The following is a 20,877-nucleotide window of genomic DNA, read 5'->3' on the forward strand; positions in this document are numbered from 1 at the left end:
TGAGAACCCTGAAGAGGAGATAATCAGTCTCCCAAGCATATTTAAGCAGAATACCTCTTTAATGTTTTTTGACCTCACCAGGCAGATGGTGAGCGATTGTGTTGCACACGCGTTTATGGTCAGCAGTGAAACACGTCCTCGGTTCTGTTTCAGGCTCCCTGCCAAAAGCCATCCTCCCAGTATCTATAATTCAGTTTGTACTCCCCTTTATTAACACTCGTGATTTCACAACGTGCAATTCAGCCGTTGGAAATGAGCTATCATCTCCCGACACCAGTTGACAGCCGTCTGCTGCAAGATGCATTGTTCGGGCGAGCGATGGGTGGGTATTTTTCGATTGGTCACTGAGCTTCGTGTGGGAATCTGGTGTAATTTTCAGCAGTGGTGGTTAACATGCCGTTCTTGTGACTTCCACTTGCTTAAATCTGTACAAGTTTGACCCACTTCCTTAAAAAGCAGAAAGTTACCAAGATGGCAAATACATAAGCACGATCTTTTATTTAAGAATGTATTCTCTTTTGGCAAAAAGGAATGGTAATCCAAGGACTGAGCAGAACCCAGATATGTTACTTTCAAGCCCAAAGGTTAAGAAGAATGCCACCTGACAATGGCATTATACACGGTGTTCCGATCTTCGTGACCCACCAATCAGTCTCTCCACCTGATACCAATTTTCTCCATTCAAATACAAAACTCCTCAGATACTGCAACGTGTCCGATGATTTTGTAAACGTGTCTCACGTGATGAAAGTGAGCGCCAACTGGATATCATTCATGCAGGCGTGATCTTGTGTTTAGATTTAGAGGTGGGCAGTTTTCAAGTCAGATTGGGGGTGGGCGGAGGCGTTTGCATTATTCTATTTAGTGCATTACACTACGAACCCGATCACAAATTCGATTCCCTGCCATTTCTAAGATAAGTAGCAAGCGATATCCGAACGGGTCCTGCCACCTCCCTTACCATCACCCCCCACCCCCCTCCGATGACCGATATGGCATGTGAAGGCTTTATAAATCGAGTAGTGAATTAAGAGTGTGGCTGAAAAGAATTATTTTAATTTGAACCCGTTACTCCTCTACATCGCGTGGGATGCGTTTGCCAATCGTAGCGCATGCGCCGACTTTGCATTTCAATGGAGAAGATCGATAAATGTGGAAATGTAGACAGCGCGGGCCAAATGCAGCGGTGTTTTGGAAACTGCAGCGTAATGCATAGTTCCAAGGTGCATTGTCGCTGAAGCTCATCTTCGTGGTAGAATGTGCATGGGCTTCTGCTGGCGGTGACTGCTCCAGGCAGGACGATGGCGCTGTCTTACCAGGGAATAACAACAGGCGGCGGTGGTGCCTCAGGGACACCGCCAACGCGTTTTACTTTACAGCAGGGCAGACAGCAGCGTCTTTCGGAAATCTCCCGTGAAGGATCAAGGCAAAGTGCACCACAGCATCAGAATTCCTTTCTTCCCACAGTGCACGGCAGGGAACACTGGAGCAGAGGGGACATGCCCGCACACATGCAATCGCTTGATGGAATTGCCTGTTCAGAAGGAAAAATTCAATCTCGCAGGCTCGCCGCTGTATTGCGGACGCGACAGGGCGCTCGCGCTGGCGGCAGTTGCCACCGGATGACGGAGGCTATGGCGACGATGTTATCCAGACATGTTAGCGTCTAACTCGCCCTTAACCGTGTACGCAAGCAGCTGCACACATCAACTTTGTATACAAAGTTTGAGAAATGTTGGATTTCATTATAAAATCGGCAGCAAAATCGAAATTTAGAAAAATGCAAATTACCCTTTTTTCAACGGTGTGCCCAGTTGCAAAGCAAGCCAAAATGCTTTCGCACAATTTTTGTATCTTTTGCTTTTTATTCTTTTGAAATTCAATAAACAGATTGACGTTGCAAACAAATGCAGCAAACTACTGTGGGGGCAACCTTGGAGAGACAACCAATCTGCCCTAAAAATCCAATACCTACCTACATGTGATAAATTTTTATCGAATCCTTCGGGCATCACCAAAGCAACCTTGCGCAAAAGCTCTCACAAGTCGCACACCCTTCATCTCCGTGGCCGGGGGAGGGAGGGTGCGGCGCTCCGTGTCCTTCGAACGACGACGAACACGGACAAAGTTTCCGGGTGGATTTTCTTTGACGTGTCGTGCTGACGCCACCTCGATCTTACGGGTGTCCTCATAAAATCTCGAAGGTCTTTTTGAGTTCCACAATGAGCTGCCAGTCTGTCTTGGACATCTCATCCCGGAACCAATCTTTGAGCGCGTCGATGGATGCTCGGCTGATCTGCAACGCGGAAGAGAAAAGAGGCCATCGATCAGGGTACTGTACATCAACCAAATATTTGTTAAGCATTGCACAATACACTCACCGATGCTTAAAAATAATCGCACTATTTGGCATTTCAATGATTCAATTACTTACAGCCCTTTGACCACTCCTAGCTGAAGGAGGTCTGCATGCTGTGTAATTCACGGGGATTTTTGTTACCATTCCTCAACATGCTGGTTAGTGTGGATTGGTGAAGCATGGGGGGGGGAGAGGCAGAACCGGTTCAGATATCATTCGCCACTGATAACAGCTGTGGCTGGGAATCCAATTTGGATTGCTCGGTTTATAGCATGGTGCGCTAATCACTGCGCCACTGTTCCCCACCTCCTGACATTCTATCTATGCTGTTATTGCAAGGATACGTGCCGCACTGAAAATAAACCGTCTGCCGTCCGTGCGCCGTTCACCTTGCTCACGAGGAAGTCCGAGGCCTCAAAGTGGCGACCGAACATCTTGGGCGCCTCTCCTGGCACGGGCTCAATCTTGATGCACACCTCCTGGCCCTTGCGAGCCACATCAACTGCCTTGTGGTTGATTTCCAGGCTCGTCACCACTCCCACATCCACAAACTGCGATGCATGAGCACACACACGCACACACACGCGCCGTTAAGAGGGATCTGTGTAAGCAGCAAGCGATTTCACACGGTCCTACTCTCCTGCTGTGTGTCTGTATAGTGGCCGTACTCACGCCCTTGGAGGGGACGCATATGGGGGTGCCGTTCTTGAGAATGCCGGCCTCTATATTGACTCCGCACACGATGGGGTCGCGGCTGTTGAAGATGAACTGCGGCAGGATGCGCAGCTTGCACGGGAACACCGCTATGTGCCTGCGGCAGCCCCACACGAGCAAACGGACGGCGTTATTAGACGAGTCACTCTCGGTTCAACAAGGACAATGGATGACATGCAGTTCTTAGTTTAACAGACACCGCAGCCAGGACTGGACGACAGTAACTTAGGGCACTGTAACGATTCATTAAATACAAATTCTGAAACTGACAATTCACGCATAGTATCGTGTGTGCGTATACCAACTATCAAATTTAGATTTAAATTTCGATTTAATACGAATACCAACAATCAATTATATTAATATTTTTCTGTTGCGCGTCGTCACTTTAAGATGTTCTTTGTTCCTGTTTTTGTTTGTTGCGGTTGCACCCGAGACAAGAGCCGCATGGCTCACAGGGCTACACCTAATAGATGAAATGAAAACTGAATCGAGACTCGGAGTCAATTCTAATTACAATTTCAGTAGCACTGTAAGCTCAAACTACAATTGCATTTGCGATTGTAATGCTAATTACACAATTGCAAGTGCAATTGACTTCAGGTGTGCCTGAATCTTAACAATCATTACATCCCTGTGAAATGGTCATAAAAAACACACGCACAACTTCAACTGCCTGCGTTAGCCAAGAGCAATTCACCAATAACAACAAATTGCCCCCAGGACCTAAAACAACCAAATATGTGTCAAACATTCCAGTGGGCTTTGCCTGGTAGGATGGGGATGGTTGAATTGTATTTGCATGTCTTTGGGTGATTTGTTTCCGTTTCCTGTACTTCGCACTCCTATCGTGTTTTCGTTCTGTTTGTTGTTGAAACGTTCCCACCCCGTGCCGCGACTGTAAATCTGTGATTAAGAGCTTTATAGCTCATCGGATTCCTCCAGCGTAAATAAATATTCAGATTCTGAATGAGCCGAGGGCTCGGCCGCACCTGAACTCCTCTTGCTTGCGCCGCTTGAGGTCGGCTCGGTACTTGGTGAACGCGTCGAAGAGGTGGTAGATGATGTCGGCGCTGAAGATCTTCACTCCCAGGCTCTCGGCCATGTCCTGGGCCTCGCGTTCCACCTTCACGTCGAACGCCAGGATGACGGCATACCTGCACCACGCCGAAAGCAGCCACGATGGCAATGACAACCGGAACGGCAACGCATGTCGCAGCAAGAGCAATCGACGTTGCAGCAATGTCACCATCAACCCTATGGGGGAGCTGCAGTACTTAGTCATTTTATTCAGCTTTGTGAATCCATTTTAGAGGATAAAAGCATCGTGATGCTATGTCAATCATGTGGATTGAGCATACTTGATCACACCATACGAAAGAGAGATCACGCAAATCTGTGTGGGTTGGTGAAGGGTGCGGACAGCCGAGGACCGGATTAGGTATCAGTCACCACTGATGTTAGCGATGGCTGGGAATCAAACTCAGGTGACATGTTCAGAGTGCAGTATGCCGACTGCTGCACCCTTAACCATTTGTGCATGCAAAGAATAACTTTTGTTGATTGATATCCAAAAGTTATTTAAGACTTCTGTGAACGTTACTGGAAGGCTGGGTCAATAACAAATCACAAACACGAAGCTAAAATAACCTTAGAAAGGTACAACCAAAAAAAAAGAGCTCTTATCTTGTAGCTTGATAATTGGACAGATTTCTGGACTGTCCAAACACAACTTTGAATTATGATGATGTTGGCCATTATAGAACCCCAGTAACATCTCTGTAACAATCCAATATATTTTATTTAGTCAATGCAGCTATAATCAAACTCTGTGCCTCACCATTACTTTTAATCTCTCTTGTCTTATGAAGAAAGCTGCAAGCCCATGTGAGACGGCCAGGGTTTCACAACCAAACTACGAAATAAAATCCAATTATTTTTGGGTTGCATATTTCCCTTAAGTAATCCTGGCCAAAGTTGCGTTGACTGCTCGAACTTTACAGCAGAAACTATCACCAATGATGTCAGTTGATACCAGTTGCACAGAACTGCAGGATCGAGCCACACTTCTTGTTCTTCTTTCGTACGGCACAACAACCGCAATATCACATTCAGGTGGTCACGGCAGGCAAGCGCGTCAGGAGTCGCCGCACTTACTGGCTGTCATGTTCCAGCATGATGGATGCTTTCATGATGTCTCGCTTATGAACCGGGCCAATGTTAATTCCGGAGTACTGTCAAAAAAGAGAAGATATTTGTAAAAATAAACATTTAAGTACACAAAAAATCGAAACACCACAATTTAGAGTTTATTGTAAGAATGTGCTAAACATCGCTATCACACATCAGCAATGGGTATTCCGTATGCATGTGGTGGTAAGGCTTTTACACTTTCTTTCCAGTTGTAGTTTTATATTTCTTGTACTTTTTATTAACTGTAAAACAACTTGAGATAATTTCCCGTGAAATTAACTAATATATCCCAATATAGCAATAACAAATGTATATATTTTTTTAAATAAAAGAACTATCCACTCTCACTCTAAACATATCAAGGCCCCGGGGTCGACAGACTCACAACGGCACACCTTTAGTTTCATATTTATCTGCAGCGTGCCGAGTGGGGGAAATCGTGGGGGACTCACGGGGATGATGGACGTGCGCAGAAACTCCAGCAGCGCCTCCAGCGAGCCGAGCGTGGACGCCTGCACGTACACGCCGCGCTCCTCCAGCTTGATGGCGCTCAGCGTCTGCTTCAGCTCATTCTCCATCTCGTCCTACGGTGCAGAGAGGACAGAGGCATCACGCACAGCTGTTACAGTTTACCGTGTTCCCATCAAATTCACTCCACTCGTGGCGAAGACTCGGTCTGCCAGGCTGTTTCGTCTCTCCCACACCAGGTTGAACTGCTACACTGCAGGTCGCTACAACACAAACTCACCCACCACCCCCACTCACCTCACTGCAGGCTATAACTCTCCTCTTTCTGCTTCTTTCTTTGCAAAACACGACTTTTGAATTCCCTGCCATCTCGTTTCTTTTACCAAGCTCTTATAACAACCTATTGGGGCATGTGCTGCTATAGGAGGCAACTACGAAGGCTGGCACAGATCACGGGGACGTGGGTGGTGAACACAATACCGAACCGCCTTCGTCTCCTCAGTGCTGCTGTTTAACACTTCGCACCCAGTACTCATTTAAGCCTGAATCTACCTAGGAGCGGCCGAGGATCGGTTCAAATATTTGCCACTGCTATTATTGGCCATGAGCGGGAATCGAGTTCGAGTCGCTGGGTTCGTAGTGCAGCAGTACGCTCACCACTACGCTACCGCTCCACACACAAAAACACAACAACAACACCCACCATTCACCACTGAGTAGCGGTGACGTCACCACAATGCCTGTGCCAGGCCAGGTGCACTTTGAGGCCATGTGAAGTGTCGAAGGATCGCTGACAAGGTCACGGGACAGACCCAAGTGGTTGACTGACTGAGATGACTGGCGGATGTACCAGCTGTGCACCCTACTGTGCTAACACCAAGACACACACACACACGGCCTCAAACAAAGAAGACACGCACCCGGAGCACGGGGACCTCGTCGTCGTGACATGCCACCAGCAGCGGCAGCCCAGCGAGCGCCTTCTCCAGGTCCTTGGCGATGATCTTCACACCCTGCGCCGCCACCACCTCCTTGAACTTCTCGTATTGATTCTGCATGGACGATTGCACAGCGTGTATTGATACAGCTTTAATGGATATAACATGTGACTGTTTTTAACGCTTTACAGTTAAGGCTGAAACCGTTGATGCATTGTCTGCCCGTCTGCCTATATGTAGGGAGGTCAGATATCTCTCAAAGGTGATCCAATATAAACAAAGCTGTATTATCAAGTTATGTTGCTAAATGACTTGCCCGACTGAAAACCAGCCAAATTAATCAAAGGGTTGCCTAAAATTAGCAACACAAACCAGTGCAAATAAAAAATGTTGCAAATATATATAAAACACGTTTTGTCCCGACAGCTACCCATCAGCTACTGTCCTGTCAGTTAAATATTTCCGGAGACAAAATGCATGTTAGCAATTGGTAAAGAATCCATGCATGTCAAAATAAAGAAACCTCTGTAAAAAAAGGGAAAGAACGTACAAACTCTACACAAAGGCACCCAAGGCAGGAATCGAACCCAGGGCCTTAAAACTCACCTATTTGTACAGGCCTTCCTCGTCACTAAAATAAAAAAACTATTTTGTTGTCCCATTGGATTACTCTGCAATTATTTTTCACTTTTATCATAGTTCTTCATTTTATTGTAAGTTCAAGAGTAGTCATTGACATTGTTATTATCATATATCTATTTCGCTTAGATTGCATCTATACTTGTGAGTGTAATTGCATTTTTATGTATAGTGCTTTGGGATACTTCAATATGAAAGGCGCTTTATGAATAGAGATTGTGATTAACTTCCTGCTGCGAGGCACAAGTGTCACCACTGCTGTCCCCCTGCTGTCCAGGATGAGTGCAACATCAGATCGGTCAAATGACATGCGGCGCTCACTTTGACGCGGAGTTCCTTGAGTGGCTGCGGCATGAGCAAACCCCGGATCTGCGTCACGATGGGGCCTTCCACCCCTGCCAGCACAATGGTCTCTCCCTCGCGAAGTTTTCCATTGGTGAGCACCACATCAATGGTCGTGCCCAACCCAGGGAGAGATTTCACCTGCACAGCGAGAGGGGGGGGGGGGGCAAAGGGACCATTAGTCACATGGAATGATCTCCCAGACACGCTAATGTATGCCACAAGTCTCAACTAATTTATAATCTTTAATTAAAACACACTTGTACAATATGTGTAACTGTGATAGCTACAGTGCATTCAATATGAAAAGTGTGCACACCATATAATTATGTAATTATTTATGTGGTTGACCGAGTGTGAGATTTATTCTATAAGTCACATTTTAAATATGTGTGTGTGTGTATACGTGTCATTCCGGGTTTACTATGCATGTGTCAATTGACACGCTTGCAAACGAGACATTCCATCTCAAGGGATTTTTCCACGTGTTATATTTTAATGCATAAAATAAAACATAAAAGCCACCATGGTCAATTAATGACAGTTCTGTTCAAATCCAGCTGTGTTTGTGTGGAGAGGCCTACAGACAGCATTCTTGTGTGAAGCTATTCAATACATCTCAGGCCTTATCTATTGTCATTTGTTTACATACAATAAATGTATAATTTTAACATCACCATCAACACTATAAACTGTATTTATAACCAGGCAACCTCACCTGCCTCTCAGCTAGAATGTATTCGTGAGTAAGAGACCAAAGTACAGAAGTGACACTAGAAATAACATCAATTGAGGCACTCCTGCAACTTCAAAAACTATCTCTTCGAAATGAAACTGCAAACTTATTTCTGACAGCCAAGCTACACGTACGGTATCTACAATAGATTTGTTTGGGTCCCATCTCACTGAAATGAGCGACACCAGAATAGACAGTGGACAATACACGTGTAGTTTCTTAATGCAATTTCAAACATGCATCTCTCAGAGCTTGTGTGTTCCATTTTCTTTGTCAATGTCCAATTTTCTGATCCATATGCCATTACAGGTAACACGCATGAATCTAAAAATGTATTATTCAGGCACATTGGTAAAAAGAGGAACACATAAATTCCAGAACGTTGCAAAGTCAGAGGCGTATACATATGGTTTCCCACGAGCTGCTTGAGGATGCTAGCCCACCAATGGGTGGGAAAGAGGGGTGGCCCTGAGCATCAAGTTCAGCACTGGGGGAAGGAAGGGGGAGGGGGGTGCTCACCTCCATGACTTGCGCCGAGAGCTCAGGCGAGTAGGCCACCCGCTTGGCGAGCAGCGTCTGCGTGAGCTCCACGACGAGGGCGATGAGGTTGCCCATGCCGTCGCCCGTGTGGGCCGACGTGGGCACCATGGACAGGTACGTGCGCGTGTCCTTGTTCTCGTAGAACAGCGCCGCATTCAGGCCCTGCCCGCAGGACAACGCGGACGCAAGGGGAAACGAACCGCGAGTCGCTAAACACGCGTCGCTGACTGGGTGACTTTGCACGGGTGAGATTTCCCACGTACGGCCGGATGGATTGGGATGGATAAGTCAATGCAAGTGGCTTCAGTTGATGTGTGGTGGAATGCTCCAATTAATTTTCGTAGCTCACAGTGGTTCTCCATATGCTACATGCAAGAATACAACACAAGTAGACATGTTCATTATGCTATTTATCCATAAAGCATCAATGAGTCGCTATACTCATTTTCAGGAAGGTTGCATTTGGCCAATTCTTATTTTCAAGTGTTTTGCATTTGGGAGGAAACTTGACTAATCACAGCAAGGCCACACACATTACAGTGGATAACAAATAAAACTACACCGATGAGATGGGCTCGCAATCCACTTTCTGCACTGCCATCTACGAGCCATTTCACAGCCATGCGAGGGAGGGCGTTAATAAAAAAAATCTATTCACATATCATTTCCTCCAAAGTGATGGTAAGAAGAAAACATTCAGGCAATGTAACAACCACAACAAATAAACACGTAAATTCAAATGCTAGTGTGTGCTATCCTCCCGCAACAAAGATTTGAAAACTTAACAAACATCAAGTGAACAGAGCATCTCAACGTGCGGCCTCGCGCGTTGCGAACTATCCGGCCGCCGCTCACCTGCTCGGCAAACTGCGCGATGATGGACTTGACGCGCACATCAAATTCATCTTTAGTGTTCTTCTTCTGCTTCTTGATGGTGAAGACAACGTCGGAGTCTGGCCCACGTTTCCAGTCGTACAGCCGGTCGATCTGCACACACACACAGCAGTGGCAACAGCAACACAAAAACAAACCACACACGTGAAGCCACGAAACCAAGACTGGATATTAACAACAAATATAATAATTATTTTTTCCGCCTTTGTCAACCCACAGGATTCAGTGTAGTATTGTAACAACTGAGAACACTGCCCTGCATTGAGAAGTTAATTACATGAAAAAATATTTATAATAATCTTTACATCAGCAGTTTTACAGCATAAGCGAAACAGAGGCCCTAAAACGCAAACAAATAATCGTCAATCAACAGTACAGCATTTAAGGTTATGCATCAATTTATAATTGACAGGCAAGGACCTACAGAAACACAAAATCATATATAGGATAGACAAGAATAAAAAAAGTAAATAACAAGTTAAATCTATTGTTTATTTCTTCTACCAGCATTTATGCCTATCTCCGGCCCTGCTGAGCGAGCCCAACAGCTAAATGTCCCACGCCCTAATGCACCTTGTTGAGGGCCACAATGAACGGACACTTCTTGGTCTTGAGTAGGTTGATGGACTCGATGGTCTGTGGCTCCAGGCCGTGCATGACGTCCACCACGAGGATGGCGATGTCGCACAGAGAGCTCCCACGGTTGCGCAGGTTGCTGAATTGTCACGGGCGCCACCACAACACACGGTACAGTGCAGCCCAATGTCATTCCACTGCTGGATGAGTGGTTGTTTAATAATACTTGATTCAGCTAGGTTGGCGATGTTAGCCTTGGCCTTGGAATAAAACTCAGGTTTGTGGGTTTCACAGCGCAGTGCGCAGCAGAACAGCGCGTGCCAACCACTCCATCGCCACTGCACACACAATGCAATTTGCAACACAGCACAGATAGTACAATGCGTAATATAGGGGAAAATGTGAGCACGATACGTCTTTTACTCTTAGCACCATCAGTTATGATCTATCAACATATTTAAATCAGGTGTTATCGATGTTGAATGACATGCAAGGAAAACAATTCGGAAAGCCACTAATTATTTGCAAAAAAGTCCACCACAAAGTTTTCATGATAAATGCTGTAGCTGGTCAGCACCATGTTGAGCACAAGAAGTTACCTGAACGACTCGTGACCAGGTGTGTCGATGATGAGCATGCCAGGCAGCTTGATGGCATCCCGGTCAAACTGAGACGGCGAGAGAAAGGGAGAGAGATGGCCAACACACAAATACGAAAATCTCATCAGTTAACCAATTCACCGTTGTCAACCGTTTAAGGTGATAGATGCAGAATCTAACTTTATTTCAGGTGGCAGGAGGGCCAAACTGAACTAAACAGCTGCTTGACAAGGACGACCAGCCAAAACAATCGGCAGGGACGACAGTTACAGGACATTGCAAGTTGGAAGTGTGCAAACTCACATGGAGCAAAAACAAACATTATTTGCATAAACAAGCCAAACCAATACAGTGCTTAAAAACAAATAAAAAAGTTTCACAAATTCCTACCACAGATCTATGGACATAACGGAGCTTAGTTACAGCATCCACAATTGTGGCATAGGTAATCTCGCAGCATGGCCTTAAAACATGCAACAGAGCCCTCACTTCTTTGATCATCTTGGTCTGCTCCTTGATGGCGTCGAGCGGCACGTTGGTAGCTCCGATCTGCTGCGTGATGCCACCCGCCTCCCCATCCTGCACGTGCGTGTGCCGTAGCTGAGCTCCGACAGGCGTGACAAGACAACACAAATACATGAGCGCACCTCCACCACCTAGAACGTGTCAATCCCTATACTCTTACAACTCAGCAGAAGAAATCTCAGATATATCAGCAAACACAGTCAGATGTCGGCAAAGCACAGCTCTGCGGTTGGTACCTTGTCGAGGATTTTGGTTTTGCCCGTGTCTACGTGACCCAGCACGCAAATCACCGGTGCTCGCAGCCTATCCAATGTCACTTGGGTCAAGTTGTCTGCTCGACGTTTCTAAAAAAGAACATCGTAAATGCATTTGGTTAACATTAGCAAAAACGGAGACATTTATTCATGCTAATCCACGTGCCACACGCATCATTCCTGCACGTAAAAAAAGTCGTATAGAAGCATGCGCTGTGGTCGCACAACACCGACCTCTATCCTCTTCTTCGCGTTGTCGTAAATCTTTTGCTCCTTCGTCCTGTCGTCGGTGTCCGACTCGGACTCCGACTCGGACTCGCTCTCGTCGTCATCATCTTCATCGTCGTCATCGTCGTCCTTGCTCTCGTCGGCGCTGTCAACTTCGCTGCCGCTCTCCGTCTCCCTCTCTGCTGCCTCATCGGGATGCCCGTCCACCGCCGATTCGCCGCCTTTCACCTCGATGTGCACCTTCTCCGGTGGTCGCGGGCCGTCTGGACAAGGCGACATGATGCACGTCACATGGATTCCTGGTACAGACAGCTTCCTTTACGATTAAAAGATGTGTACACGTACAGACATTTTTTAATCAAAGGCTGGATGAGGGCCTCCCCATGCTGTGCGGATGATCGTGTTTATTTGCACCACGCTTGAACCACGCTGATCGGGGCAGTTTTATGAAGGTGGGAAGCAAAGACCTAGGAACATTAAAGGTACAACAATATATGCTGGTCGTATAGCCCTCTGCTGCCCACAACACAGCAGCCTATAACATGTGCGATGCAAAGTCATCACCAGCACTATCCAGGCTCAACCCTAAGCTTCCAAGATTTAACAAGATTGGGGACATTTTAGGCAATTTGGTCATAGACACAAACGGCAACATATTACACTATTTAAATATTACAACCTACTTTTATTCACGATTTGTATTTTTATTTATTTTTGAGCTATTTGTCCATCTGGGTAGTCACAAGTCAGATGTTTCTAACCCGAGCAAAGTCCGTTGATCTATACAGCTCTTTTTAAAGGGCGACTCATCATAGCACGTTGGTTTGCAGCACAAACACAAGGAACTGAGAGCCAACCATCACACCAAATTATTTCGGAGTCACGGACACTGTGACTGCACTTACCTTCAGGTTCGTCTTTCGTATCGTTCGCCATCATCTCCCAGTCATCAAGCTCGTCGTCCTGCTCTTCCGGTACGACCTCTTCCGTTACTGTGGACAGGAGTCATCCACCACCCATTAGGTTACGCACGTGTAACCAGCAACTTCAATAAAACATATCCAAAGATTTGGTCTTGGGGGAAGAATGGCTTCTCGCAGCTTTTCATTTTTGAGGTGGACAGAAAGCGAACTGTAGATTTAGGTAATTAACGATGTGAAGGCAAGGTTTGCTTGTGAGATTGAGTTCCCAGCTTTGTCCATTGTATGATCCACACCTGTTGGTTCTTCTACAGGCGACTCCACAGGTGCTTCTTCAACGGGAGTCGAAGCTTCATCAACTTCCATCACTTCTGCAATCCAAAATCGAAAACGTCAATAGGTAGAAGCACAACTGACGACATTCAAAAATGTATTTCGCCACCACCAGCAAATTAAAGAGCAGTGTAAGAAACAGTGATGAGCATCCATGAGAGTGCTTGGGGCTCAGTTGGTACCTGTTACTGCCGTGCCATCGGCTGCTTTGCTGTCCTGTGCCAGCTGCTTCTGCTTCTTGCGCCGGTCATCATACACCGGCCGCTTCTTCAGCCCAGCTTCCTTCGACGGAATCTCAAATCCTGACACGGGCGAATCCACGGGGCCAGAAATATTAATCATCGCCGGCACTCTAGGTCAGTACGCTCCATTTCATCCAAACAAATGCACACAATGGCAATCTTTTACGAATTACATTGCAGGGTCTTCAATACCCACTTTTACACTTTTACAGCCAACACCGTGTTGTGGCAATTCCCTGAAGAAGTTACCAGGAGGCAAGAATATAATCATCAATTTCAAGCAAATCGGATTAGCAGTGGGCATGTGATTAAGCGGGAGTCAGAAATCAATTAAATCATCGATTACTTCATTAATGTTGTGAATTCAGTTACTCTGGCGGTTGCAGGGTACAGGTGAACCAATTACATACAACAAAAATGATCAAATGTATCGGTTCTTAAGTGTACTATTATTATGAATGTACGAATCCATTTTAACTGATGGATGAATCGATGCAACATTACATTTTTTATCCAGCCACCAAATAAATATTTCCCACATTTCCTCCATTCCTCTTTCACATGACAGCTGCGGGTACCTTGCTCCTGGATGGCCTTCAGCATGGCCTCAGCACGTGCCTTGTCCTGCTTCTGCTTGTTGGACATGAGCTTCCCCTCCTGCTTCAGACGCTCCTTCCGCTCCTTCTCCTTCTGCTTTTTCCTTTCTTTTTTCTCTGCCTCCAGCCGTTCCTACATCCAGGGTGCAATGACCCAGACGCCAACGAACGGGGCACGCGAGTAACCACCATGGTCGCCATGTTAGACAGGTACAACCGTGCATCCACAACGACCGGATTTGCTTGTCCTCGCTGGATGTTTAGTGTCAACATGCCAAGTGCTGAGCAAGGGTGGAGGGAGAAGGGGGGGAGGTGTCAAGCTTGCTCTAAAAATTAACAGCTACCTCAAGCAGCTAATTTAGTCAACAAATTCAGAAAATAAAATGCAACAGGAACAGTAGTCAATTCAGTTACCGGTATATCAATTGCTTGCATGGAACAGAGGTTTCCAAAAGATAACTCCCACTGCTCATCAAAGGTAAACTCTGGGAAACGTCCGCTGTGGTCTACTCTGCCCCATGAGAGACGTGGAAGCCCACCTGCTCCAGGCATAGCGCCTCCGCCTCTTCCAGACGTCGAATGCGCTCCTCCTCCTCGCGCTGGGCCCTCTCCTGCTCTTCACGGCGCTGCTGCAGCACCTCCTGCATGGCCTTCACCGTCGCCTTGCTGATTCCCTTTTTCTTCTCGGGCTTCTCCTCGCCGGCACCCTTCTCACCCGTCTTCTTCTTCTTGTCCTTTTTCTTCTTTTTCCCAGCACCATCATCCTCCTCCTCCTCGGCTGCCACTGAAGGAGAGCAAAAGGTGATGGAAGGGGCATTGAGCAAGGACATATTTAACATAAGATGAAAATGTATAAACGGCTTCCTTTGCTTTTGAAGCACCCATAAACTAGATACGAGTTAATTTGTCATGGTAAACGAAGCTGAACCAGGCATGGTGCCGCACCCTGTAACCCAACGCTCTGCAAGGGTTATTGAATCACGTAAATCTATACACATTCTTTACAACGTAACTGGCCAATATCGCAAGACTACTGAAAACGATTATTGACAGCGAGGCTTTATTTGATAAACTGCAATTATCACACAAATTTTCATAAATACTATAACTTAAACTTGCATTATTATATGTTTATCTCGATTAAAGAAACATGGCACAACAATAACAAAGTCACTCAAATAACAAACCTTCAGCATCAGCAGTTTCAGCTGCTGCTTTCGGCTCCTTGCTCTCTGGCGCTTTGGCAGGGGCTGCGGCGGCCTGGTCCTCTACCTTCTCCCCCCCCTCATTCGGTTTGGCCTGATCTTTCTTGAGCTTAATCTTCAGTTTCTCCTCTTCACGTCTTTTTCGTTCACGCTCCTTTTTCTCTGCTCGTTTTTGGGCAGCGGTCTTGACAGTCCTCTCTCCCTCCTCTACAACTTCATCATCACTCTCAGCCTTCACCTCCTTTGGCTTTTTCTTTTTTCCCTTCTTTGATATTGCTTCATCTTCCTCTTCTGAGTCCCCTTCACTCAGCTCCACCATGTCCTTTTGGGGCTGAATGGGCTCTTTTCCTCCAGGTTCCTCCTTGCTCGCAGTAGGTTTAATCGCACCTTTTTTCTTCTTACCCGCTGCATGTTCCTCTTGGTCCGAATCCACATCTTTCACAGAATCGGCACTAGGTTTATTTATTTGATCCTGCTCCTCATCAGATTCATCGCTGCCTTTTCGTTGTTGCTGTTTCCCCTTCTTTCCTTTCTTCTTGCCAACAGCAGGCAGCAGTTCCTCTTCAGACTCCTCATTCACTTCCTGCTTTTGTTTTCCCTTTTTCTTTCCCTTCTTCCCAGTCGTCGTTGCATCATCCTCCGGAGTGATCACTTCTTCCTCAGGTTTTTTCCCTGCTTTCTGCTGTTTGCCTTTGGCTCCCTTTTCTTGCTTGGAAGCACCTTGGCTCTCATCATCGCTCTCCTAAAACCATTAGGAGCACATTCATTGGCAGCATTACATGTAGGCCAATGCAATGTAACTTCCAGTTACAGTTTAATTGATAATTAATAAAGACAAGATTTTACGATGACGCAAATGAGCAAAAATAGATACAATGTGAGAACATGTCATATTTATAATGAGAATTAGTTTTTCCCAGACTAAATGTTCCAATTACAACATCAGCAACCATCAAAGCACTGGATTTTAACCCAGGATTGACAATATTACAATTTCACTGCTTTAAAACAGCAATCACACTCTGTACCACCCGGCAAAGCAATATATTTAAGGCTAAATTATTATACTAAAAAAACAAGTTCTCATACCCTTGTTGCAACAGGCTTGGCCACCTCCTTCTTTACAGCTTCACTATCCAGAGACAACTCCTCCAGCTCTTTCAAGATGTCATCCTCACTGTAAAGCACACACACACACACCTTAGTCAACCATGTGTGACATGTAACTATACACTATGATTGAGCTAAGCCCTTTCATTGCGGACAATGGGAAAAAAATGTATGCTCCACATTCAAATATGAGAGTGGTACAAAAAAGTTCCAAAGCTCATACATACATAATGAACAGAGACCACTGATGTTACTGATACATATGGCTCACGTTGGGTTTACTCAAACAGCCAGGCCAGTAAAACAATTGTTACAGCATGGCTTAAGAAAAAAGTTTAGTGATCAATGATTGGCACTATGATTGCAATGCAGAAAGGGTAGTTTTACTCCGTGTGTTTTGTACAAGCAAGTGGCCAGTGGGTTTGGGGTACAGGTGAGTGGCAATGGACTTGGCACCAGAATTCATTTTTTTGTTTCTTCCGCTTGCCCTTCTTCTCGCCACCTCCCTTGGCAGCCGGAGCCGAGCCAGCCGCTTCAATCTCCTCCGCCAGCGCATCAATGTCCACGTCGTCGGCATTGCCACCGCTGAACACAAGGGGTTAAACATGGGGTACAGGGACACACGTGAGTTGTACAACGATTCGTGTAGGCGTTTCAAGAAAATGTGCAAACACTGCCCTTGTGTCACTGTGATGGTTTCGAAAGTGGTCAAAAGCTCAGACATTCTAACAATTGTGTCACTCTGCTAATTTACGATAATGTATGTGCCCGGACAATTATTACAATTTACATATCTGAGTGATGATATGTTTACATCTCTCTTGACCCGTTTGATATTTAAAAATCGTCAAAGACAAGGCTTCTATTCTGCATGTCTTAGCAAAATATGCATTTACTTTCACTTGGTTTACCATTGGAATCAAGGGAATGTACTCCCTATTTCCACAAATATAGCCCCGTTCCCATTCACTCCATCCCAAACGCATTTATTGGAGAGGCGAAACATGTACAGTATACTGCATGTCCTCGTTTTAATAAAAAAAATATTCGTTTATTGTCTAAATCTGTTATCCAACCCCTTTTTACTCAAATAGACACTTATTTGTCTATGTATACACAATGAAATGGACTGACGTAATTGATTTTTACTTTACATTTAAACACTTCCTTAACCTGCTGAAATAAAACACCTTAAAGCACAGCTGACATTGGTTTACATGACAAAGATAACATAAAACATATGACGCAAACGGCCACAGGAAAAAAAACCTCCCAATATTAGCATATTCTCCAGTCTGTAACTAAATCCATAGTTCACGTACCAAAGAGAAGCATCTACAATGCCCTTAGACCCATATGGCTTAAAAGCCCACGCACTGCACATTACATGAGCAGGTCCATTATGCCGTACAAACAACACAAAAACACCTCTCACTGTACCCAAATCACTAACACCTTTCATTTTGTGACCAATTAAGCTCAATTAAATTACCCACTAGCTTAACAATATAAAACACCGTCTCCTTCTAAAACGCCACACGTCGCACCGCGGCCTATATCGTCGCAGAGCCTAGAGTATGGCCGGCCGCCCTCCACCTTTTCCGGCATCCCCGCTAGTCGAGACCGGCCCCCCGCGTCCTTCGTCTTCGGGCTCGCGGCCACCCCGGGGTGTTGCGGACAAGCAACAGGGCGAGCCGTGCCCGTCGGGGGTACACTCACTCGTCGTTCTGCTTCCCTTTCAGCTTCTTGCCCATGTCGGAGAGCCGCGGGAGTTTAACACGAGTGTCGGAATGGCGCGATCACGGTCGGAGTGGGGTTCGTAAACTCGACGATTGCCCCCCCCCCCCAGTCCTTGCGTCATTCGCGCCTAGCGGTTGATGGTGGTGGTGGTGTGTGTGATCGATCGCCGATACTCTATCGATAATTATCGGACGGTTGGTTATCTCAAAGCAATCACTGGTTCACGGGTACTGCGAGTAAGTTAACGGTGGCGTTGGTATAGGATCGCTTCTGATGGAATCGCCAGGAATGTAACAGATCTCGAATGCCAAGCAGGATGGAGTCTGGATAGTGATTGGAGTGATCACCATGCTTCAAAGGTGTTATAGGCTGCTGCGGGGCTGTGTGGTGGGCTGCAGAGAGCACTGCAGCAAATGCCATTATTGTACTGCACTACTATGCCCTCCCACACCCTCCCCAACCAACGACCACACGACACGGCCTTCACCAACACAGAATGGTGAAGCATGGTCAAACATCTCCCATGACCAGCAAGGTGAAGTATGGTCAAACAACTCCCATGACCAGCAGATACATTGGGGGAGCCTCATCCAGAATTTGATTGACATGCCAATGATGTCAATGGGTAAGATCACTCAGTCAGTCAAGCCCTGCCATTCGCATGGGTGGGAAGCCCACTTAGATTCGTTGAATATGAAAACAAAAATAGAGTAATTTAAAGCCCTCTGCCAAGCCACTGCTGGATGAAGGCCTCCTCACAGAAGGTCGGTCATGGGCCTTGTTTGACCATACCTCACACTTAAAACTACTGCGTACAACCTTCAAACAGTTAACCAGGATGTTTGACCATACTTCACCACCCTGGTCAGAGTGCGGGTTGGTGAAACATGTGGGGGCTGGGCGGTTCAGAACTCATCCGCCACTGATGATGGCCCATGGGTCGGGCATTTAGCTCGGCTCAGAGCTCAGTGGGTGAGCCACTGCTCTCTATTCTAGATTTGAAGTTTTCGTGACTGCAATAATCCATACTCTTTGGTTCTTTCGGTAAAGTCACGTAGGTGAAAAATAAAAATAAACTGCTCTCTAAATGAAGCACTGCATGCAAACACGCACTAAAATCAGGTGATCGTTATACAACAAATTGTCCCAGGTAAGTACCGCACATATCAGTACAGTGTTACGGTAAATGGAATGCTGACCAGACAAAAAATAATCTAGAGGCCAGGTAGCAAACGCGCATGGGACCCAACTTCAAATGCGTAAAAAAACACAAATTTCTGCAATCGTAGTTAGTTTACCACCTCACATGGTGGCTCAGAAAACCTGACAAGACACCACCACCGCTCGTGGGCTCACTGGGGAGGACACCGCAATGAAAATAAACCCACGAGCAAGTCAACTGGATGTGTGGTCACAGCCAGACTTGGTTTCAATGAAGTTTCAAGTTAATTTCCAGTTAATTTATTAGGTATAGCCATGTGAGCCATTCGGCTCTTGAATCGGGTGCAACCGCAAAAAACAAAAACATGAACAAAAACATCTTAAAGTGACTAAGTGCAAACAGAAAATCCAAGAAAAGACAGCAAAATATTGCAGAAAAAGCACCGTACACCAACACTGTGTGCAAAAATCCCAGTGGGATGCAAGTCAAACAACCACAACAACCACAAGAAGACAACTTAGATTAAGGCCATCAGTTCCTTTGGCACATTCAGATGTTGACTTGAAGCTTTCGTGACTGCGGGAATTGTTCTATCTCCGTGACTTTACCGCAAGACCCAAATCATACAATCAGATGTATTTATCTTAATTTGAGAAACGCAAACCCTGCTTGCCTTCTAAACCATAAAACATTATGGCAATGACACACGCACCCACAAGCAACTCAAAATTGGGTAAAGTATGTAATGAATCAACATTCTATATACCAAATCGTGGCTATTACGGCATTATAATAACACCCCTCAATCATGTGTGTATTTTTTGCATTGTATGACATTGTGGGCACACGAAAAACACACTATCCCACAGAGCACATAGGACGCGTTAAGAGCACAGGGGACAAATACCCCCTTTGTGTTACATACGTGGCACATGCGACACACTCAGAGGTTACACAATGGGGTACACACGGCACGCATAACATTACGTGAGAACATAAGAGACAATGGGTGCGTAGGGCACACAAGGAACATCGTAAACATTGCTTGTACAAGGGGCCTACACCATCCCTCGCAGCCTCAGCACCCTCGCCGACCTCACGCCGCCGGCCTCGGGCCACCCTGCCCGGCGGAGCGACTATCCGAGCGGCGTGTCCATCTCGTACCAGCAGCAGCAGCTCCCCCCCCCCCAACACTCGACCTCTCTCACTCCTCTCGTTACTTACGCCTCGTTCTGCTTGCCCTTCTGCTTCTTGCCCATGCCTCTGAGCCAAACGCGTAGTGATGAAGGCGAAAGGGACGTCTGGAGAGCGAACACGTGTCTGCCTGCAACATGAAGAACCTCTGCGGACTGGTGGTGGCCACGTGTGCGTGCCCATCAGCACGAATGTGAACGCCTCCGAGTCGATAGATGTCGCTGTGTAGACATTCTAAAGTCAGACATTGTCGCGGGACAATTTGCCACCGTTGTTCGCACTTCAATAACAGCCCGACGAGCAACGCGCCAAGCTAATTGTGAAATTATTGTAATTAACAAAGTTATTTTTTGATTTCAAGCTTTCGTGA

The 20,877-nt window shown here is 46.1% G+C and overlaps 1 protein-coding gene across 2 annotated transcripts; it reads right to left on the bottom strand.

Annotated features, from left to right (window-relative positions):
• Nucleotides 1-481: 481 nt before the first annotated feature.
• EIF5B (eukaryotic translation initiation factor 5B) lies at nucleotides 482-20,686 on the bottom strand. 2 transcript variants are annotated; one of them, XM_061552488.1, is made up of 24 exons: nucleotides 20,538-20,686; nucleotides 16,868-16,996; nucleotides 16,391-16,478; nucleotides 15,284-16,043; nucleotides 14,636-14,880; nucleotides 14,079-14,229; nucleotides 13,441-13,560; nucleotides 13,222-13,296; nucleotides 12,911-12,997; nucleotides 12,012-12,268; nucleotides 11,760-11,867; nucleotides 11,488-11,598; nucleotides 10,999-11,066; nucleotides 10,397-10,538; nucleotides 9,785-9,916; nucleotides 8,909-9,091; nucleotides 7,633-7,794; nucleotides 6,655-6,786; nucleotides 5,719-5,850; nucleotides 5,231-5,307; nucleotides 4,066-4,230; nucleotides 3,032-3,170; nucleotides 2,749-2,910; nucleotides 482-2,296 (listed from the first exon to the last, which is right to left on the bottom strand). In XM_061552488.1, the coding sequence occupies exons 1-24, from the start codon at nucleotides 20,570-20,572 to the stop codon at nucleotides 2,189-2,191; spliced, it is 3,768 nt and encodes a 1,255-aa protein (XP_061408472.1). In that variant the 5' UTR covers nucleotides 20,573-20,686; the 3' UTR covers nucleotides 482-2,188. The 2 variants fall into 2 exon arrangements, with proteins under 2 accessions (XP_061408472.1, XP_061408473.1); XM_061552489.1 differs by lacking the exon at nucleotides 20,538-20,686 and adding an exon at nucleotides 18,131-18,295.
• Between the last annotated feature and the right edge of the window lie 191 nt (nucleotides 20,687-20,877).

The sequence above is a fragment of the Lethenteron reissneri genome, chromosome 16, assembly GCF_015708825.2.
Source record: "Lethenteron reissneri isolate LAM-NWPU_2019-01 chromosome 16, ASM1570882v1, whole genome shotgun sequence".
Classification (NCBI taxonomy): domain Eukaryota; kingdom Metazoa; phylum Chordata; class Hyperoartia; order Petromyzontiformes; family Petromyzontidae; genus Lethenteron; species Lethenteron reissneri.

Bases quoted from the DNA above. Each gene is read 5' to 3' on its own strand.
- EIF5B (XM_061552488.1), bottom strand. From the start codon at position 20,572: ATGGGCAAGAAGCAGAAGGGCAAGCAGAACGAGGC. The intron at 11,868-12,011 runs GTCGGTGTTGTG...GTTCTTTTTTAG, and splicing joins ACGCGAAGAAGAGGATAGAG to AAACGTCGAGCAGACAACTT. The intron at 9,917-10,396 runs GTGCATTAGGGC...GTGTGTGTGCAG, and splicing joins TCATTGTGGCCCTCAACAAG to ATCGACCGGCTGTACGACTG.